The sequence below is a fragment of the Anolis sagrei genome, chromosome 2, assembly GCF_037176765.1.
Source record: "Anolis sagrei isolate rAnoSag1 chromosome 2, rAnoSag1.mat, whole genome shotgun sequence".
Taxonomy (NCBI): Eukaryota; Metazoa; Chordata; class Lepidosauria; order Squamata; family Dactyloidae; genus Anolis; species Anolis sagrei.
Window position 1 is genome coordinate 172654084 of NC_090022.1, and position 6033 is coordinate 172660116.

The 6033-nt window shown below is 45.3% G+C and overlaps 1 protein-coding gene across 1 annotated transcript in view; it reads right to left on the bottom strand.

The window, feature by feature from the left end:
- Positions 1-960: 960 nt before the first annotated feature.
- The window catches only part of PRICKLE3 (prickle planar cell polarity protein 3), a 68652-nt gene continuing 63579 nt past the window's right edge, over positions 961-6033 (bottom strand). Inside the window, exons 8-9 of the mRNA XM_067464147.1 lie at positions 5011-5523; positions 961-2696 (exon numbers count right to left, since the gene is read on the bottom strand). Coding sequence (XP_067320248.1) covers positions 2047-2696; positions 5011-5523 — 1163 coding nt within the window. The 3' untranslated portion in view covers positions 961-2046. The remainder of the gene's footprint in view (positions 2697-5010; positions 5524-6033) is intronic.

Consider the following 6033-nt stretch of genomic DNA (forward strand, 5'->3'; position numbering starts at 1 on the left):
GAAGAAATTGCCAACATAACGCCTGCTATGCTGGCAAGAATCATGACAAACGCCAGAAATCGGTTTACTTAGTTTTTGGAGAATGGGGGACATCACCTACCTAATTTGATCTTCAAAACTACGTAAAACAAAACTTTAGGTATGTGCCTGCATTATAAAAAAATTAAAATTTCTGATTCATACAATGGGTTTTATTAAGTTTTGAAAAAAAGGAAGTTATGCTGCCTCACTTTGTATTTGGGCAAATCGAATATTTGTGCCAAGTTTGGTCCAGATCCATCATGGTTTGAGTCCACTGGATGTAGGTGAACTACAACTCCAAAACTCAAGGTTAATGCCCACCAAACGCTTTCAGCATTTTTTGTTGGTTGTGGAAGTTCTGTGTGCCAAGTCTGGTTCAATTCCATCATTGGTGGAGTTCAGAATGCTCTTTGATTGTAGGTGAGCTATCAATCCCAGCAACTACAACGCCCAAATGTCAAGGTCTATTTTCTCCAAACTCTACAAGTGTTCATATTTGGGAAAACTGAATGTTTGTGCCAAGTTTGGTCCAGATCCATCATGGTTTGAGTCCACTGGATGTAGGTGAACTACAACTCCAAAACTCAAGTTCAATGCCCACCAAACGCTTCCAGCATTTTTTGTTGGTCGTGGGAGTTCTGTGTGCCAAGTTTGGTTCAATTCCATCATTGGTGGAGTTCAGAATGCTCTTGGATTGTAGCTGAGCTATCAATCCCAGCAACTACAACTCCCAAATGACAAAATCAATCCCTCCCAACTTCACTAGTATTCAAATTCAGGTGTTTTGGGTATTTGTGCCAAATTTGGTCCAGTGAATGAAAATACATCCTGCATATCAGATATTTACATTACGATTAACAACAGTAATAATAATAATAAGAATTATTATTATTATTATTATTATTATTATATAAAAATAAACTTTATTTATACCCCGCCACCATCTCCCCAATGGGGACTCGGAGCGACTTTGGGACTCGGAGCAAAATTACAGTTATGAAGTAGCAATGAAAATAATTTTATGGTTGGAGGTCACCACAACATGAGGAACTGCATTAAGGGGTCGTGGCATTAAGAAGGTTGAGGAACACTGCCCTAGAATCTCACATTCACCTCCCTTGCTGTAGGTGAGAGGTTCTGGGAACCTTGCTCTGTAAAAGTAGAATCAGAGTTGAAAGAAGCCATCAGGGCCATCTAGTCCAGCTCCCTGCCATGCAGAAATACAAAATCAATGTCCTCCCGATAAATGCCAATACTGTCTGTTAGAAAACCTCCACAAAAGGAGAGTCCACTCTGAAGTTTGACTCTGCCTATATTCAACAGAGTGGGACACTGTACCAGCCAGGGAATGAAATTCAATCCCACCCACCCCAACACGCACATAACCCAAGAACTTCCTTACGGAGGAAACACACCTCAAAGCTCAAAACCACACAATCTTGTAACATGCTTACATTAATAATGGCCACTTGAAAGATCAAAGGTCACGCAGGAGAAATTCAAAGGTCACAGTGGAAAGGTCAAGAACCAGAATTCAAGGGTTCCCAGGTAAGAAGTCGTAGTTTGAAGTTCACGGAGGGCACTGTACGGAGAAGTTTTGGAAACTGTCAACGCCGAAAGTCCAAGACAAAAGGGTCCATGCGTATATTCAAGAGGTCACAGTTGAAAGGTCAAAAAGGCCACAATGGGAAATAAACACAACCAAACTTCCAAGACTACCACAGACAGGACGAGTTCAAGATTCCTCAGAGGAGGAGCACACATCTAAAAGGACAAAGGTCACCATGGAAAAGCCAGCACTCAAGTGTCCCTGAGGAAAGGTAGAAGACTTGAATAGTTGTGATAAGAGGTCACTTTCTGAGGGGAAGTCAAAAAGGTCGTGGTGGAAGAAGTAACAGTCAAAAGTCCCAGCTCAATTTTTGGATGCTATCACCCACATAATGGTCAATGCTGGTTTCAACCAGCCAGAAATTCTGATTCGACATTGGCTCATTACATCCCAAACCCAAAAGGTAAAGGGTAGGGTCACGCCACAACACAGTTCTTGTCTCGGGCAACCCGCAGTCTTCGGCGTTGCTGTTTATGTGTAGAGTCAGTAGACGGTACAGCCTCTACAGGGCCAGCTTCACCTCTGAGGTGGGGGGGCAAGGGTATAGGTTCACCAAGAAAGTAGCCTTCCTCCTCTGAGGAGGAATCAGACGAGTCAGAGGAGCTGAAGTCCCATCCCCGTGGAGGATAGCGTCGATGCCAGGCAGGGAAAGTACCCTCAGAAGCTGAGTAAGAGAGGTTGCCTCGTCTCCCCTCCCTGGTGGCCTTCCTCGGCCTCCAACCTTGGTTCCCCAAGTTAATTGAGTTGTCTGAGGTTGAGCGAGGGTGTCTCCGGCTGGGACCTCCATTCTGAAGCACCGGAGTGTCCATGGAGGTCTGCTCAAGGCAAGTAGTGCTTGGCTCTCCTGAGACCAGAGGTTCCCGGAAGCTAACGCGGGGTAGTCCCCCCCGAGCAAAACTCCCTGTGCCCAGCTCAGTCCCTTCACTGAGTCTTGGTCGGGTGGATGCTTGAAGCTTGGAAGCTGAACTGCTGCTCCAGTCAGGGATTTTAGAAGGGGGAATGCCCAACTCTGGCATGGAGTGGCGCAAGGGGGAGGCACGCTGGAAACGTGGCTGGACCTCAGTCCCTGAAGGAGAAACAAGACTGTTAGACTCAGGCATCAAACCTGGAAGCCCTCCCCTGTTCATGACCTAATTGCAATGGAAATAAAGCATCCATAGACAGGAAAATTTACTTCAATAATAGCCAACACAACCAATAATCATGTAGCCAGCACCAATCGCTGCTCTGGGCCGGAATGAAGAGAGGGGACAGGGGACAGTTCCACCTTGTCTCCTGTGCTATTCTAATAATATAATATAATATAATATAATATAATATAATATAATATAATATATTGTATAGACATATAATATTTATAATATGATGTAATGCAATATAATATTAATAATAATAATATGATATCATAATTATATATTTATAATACATGTAATATTACTAATAATCTATATAAATAAAAATGTAATGTTCGTTTGTGCTATTCACAGAACTCAGAAACCACTGGGGCAGTTGACACCAAATTTGGACACAATGTCCCTAACAACCCAATGTATGTTCTCCACTCAAAAAAAAACAACAAAAACCAAAAGCAGAAAGGACTTCTAAACTGCATGTCCACAAAGAGGAAACTGCATCTCTACCGAGACCCATGGCCATGCCCCCCCCCCTCCTCGTGGGGAAATAGCTGGCCATTAAAGCCAGGCGCACGTGCACGGCCATACACACACACACACAAGCGAGTGGAGTGGAGGTGGAGTCGCGCCGCATGCAGCCCCTTCTCTTTCCCTCCTATTTCAGGAGAGCAGTCTCCTCCTCCTCCTTTCCCTGTTGGGAAAGCAGCAGCAACGGCAGCAGCAACGGAGCATCCACGCAAGGAAGAAGGGGAGGAGGAGGGGGGGAGGAGTAGAGGAATGAAGGACCTTCCTTCTCTCCCTCCCTTCCCTTCTTTCCTCCCTTTCCTTCCTTCCTTCTCCTTCCTCTCCTTCTTTTCCTTCCTCCCTCCCTTTCCTTCTTCTTTCCCTTGCTTCATTTCCTTCCCCTTCATTTCCTTCCCTCCCTCCTTTCTTCATTCCCTCCTTTCTTTCCCTCCTTCCTTCCCTCCTTCTCCTACCTCCCTCCCTCCCTCCCTTCCTGTCCCTCCTTCTTTCTTTTCCTTCCTTCCCTTCTTTCCCTCCCTCCCTTCCTTTTTCCTTCCTTCTTGTCCCTCCCTCCTTCTTCCTTTCCTTCTTTTCCTCCCTCCCTCCTTCCCTTTCCTCCTTATTTCCCTTTCTTCATTTCCTTCCCCTTCATTTCCTTCCCTCCCTCCTTTCTTCATCCCCCTCCTTTCTTTCCCTCCTTCCTTCCTTCTCCTTCCTTCCTCCCTCCCTTCCTATCCCTCCTTTTTTCCCTTCCTTCCCTTCTTTCCCTCCCTTCCTTTTTCCTTCCTTCCTGTCCCTCCTTCCTTCTTCCTTTCCTTCTTTTCCTCCCTCCCTTCCTTTCCTCCTTCTTTCCCTTTCTTCATTTCCTTCCCCTTCATTTCCTTCCCTCCCTCCTTTCTTCATCCCCCTCCTTCTTTCCCTCCTTCCTCCCTCCCTTCCTGTCCCTCCTTCTTTCTTTTCATTCCTTCCTGTCCCTCCTTCCTTCTTTCTTCCTTTCCTTCTTTCTAACATATAAATACAATATTAAATGGAAGGGACAGTCAAGAAGTAACAAGAGAAGGAGGGAAAAAGGAAGGAAGGAGAGAAGCAGGGAGGGAAAGAAGGAAAGAAAAAAAGATAGAGAAGCAAGGAAGGAGAGAAGGAAATAAAAAGTGAAAGGAAAAGGAGAGGGAAGGAAGGAGAGAAGGAACAAAAGATAGGGAAGGAAGGAAGGAAGGAACCAAAGAGCAAAGAAAGGGAGGAAAGAAACAGGTAGAGATGGAAGAAAGATGAGAGATAGGGAAAGAAAAAGAGGGAAGGAAGGAAAGAGGGAAGGAAGGAGAGAAAGAGGGAGGGAAGGTTGGCCACAGCAATGCGTGGCGGGTACAGCTAGTAATATAAAATAATGTAATGTAATATAATATAATATAATATATTGTATAGACATATAATATTTATTATATTATAATGTAATGCAATATAATACTATTAATAATAATATATCATAATTATATAATAATACAGGTAATATTACTAATAATATTACAATATAATTGGTATAGTACAATATAGCAATATTTAATACTGATATTGTACTATGCTAGTAATATAATATACTGTATGGATATATATCTTGTAAGCTGCTCTGAGTCCCCTTCGGGGTGAGAAGGGCGACATATAAATGTCATAAATAAGTAAATAATATCAAAGTTGGACTCCAAAAAAAAGGGGGGGGGGTGTTTTTGAGCTCCAGCTCTATATCACCTGTTCCTCGTTGGTGCTCAGTGGCTGGTTGTGGACAAGTGGAAGTTCCCCGGGAAGTACACTTCACTGACTCCTCACAGCTCTGGATGAATCCTGATGCATTGCTATCTGGATCCGAGAGCTCCTCCATTTCCGCTGGCATCTCCTCCCCAGGCTCGGGCAATCCACTCCAGCTTCTTCGGAGCCTTGGGGTTGAATTCGGCAACACTGGCTGCCCTCCGAAAGAAACAGAACGGGCCACATGGGAGACTGGCGAGCGCTGGGCCTGAACCCGCCGTTGCTGCCAGCTGGTTCGCCGAGAGTCCTGAGAACGGGCGCTCTGGAAGGCCGAATCACAGGAATCAGAGGCGTTGGGGTCTTCGCCTAGGCTACAAGCCCGAGAGCAGAATATCTGACCTTGCTTGGGCAGGAACGGCTTCCCTAAAAGAGGCTGGTGGCAACGGGAGCAGCAGAAGCAAGCATCAGTGGCATGCCAGTGCTGGCACTCATATGTCATCTGACCTTGGTCAATACCTGCAGGGAAGAGACAAGTGAAGGAAATGCTTCATTTCACAGATAAATACAGTAAAGGCTGTCTGTTACAACCTCACTGCCATCTAAGCAAGTAGCCATTTGTACTAGCCACCGACACAGGGCTGTAATAAAACAATTCCAAGCTGGAAAGTGGATTCAGAAACATGTGCCTTCTGCTCTCCGGCATGGTCTGCAGAAACATGGGCTTCCTGGGCATATGCCAAGACCCTTGCCCTCACTCTGGGCAGCCGGAGTTGTTATCCTGACCATCTTGGACAAGAGACGGAAGAGCACAGAAAGGTATTCTTCTGGCCTTGTTCCTGTATAGTAAATAGGCTGCTCAGTTCACTCACAGTAATAGAATCATAGAATCATAGAATCAAAGAGTTGGAAGAGACCTCATGGGCCATCCAGTCCAACCCCCTGCCAAGAAGCAGGAATCTTGCATTCAAATCACCCCTGACAGATGACCATCCAGCCTCTGCTTAAAAGCTTCCAAGGAAGGAGCCT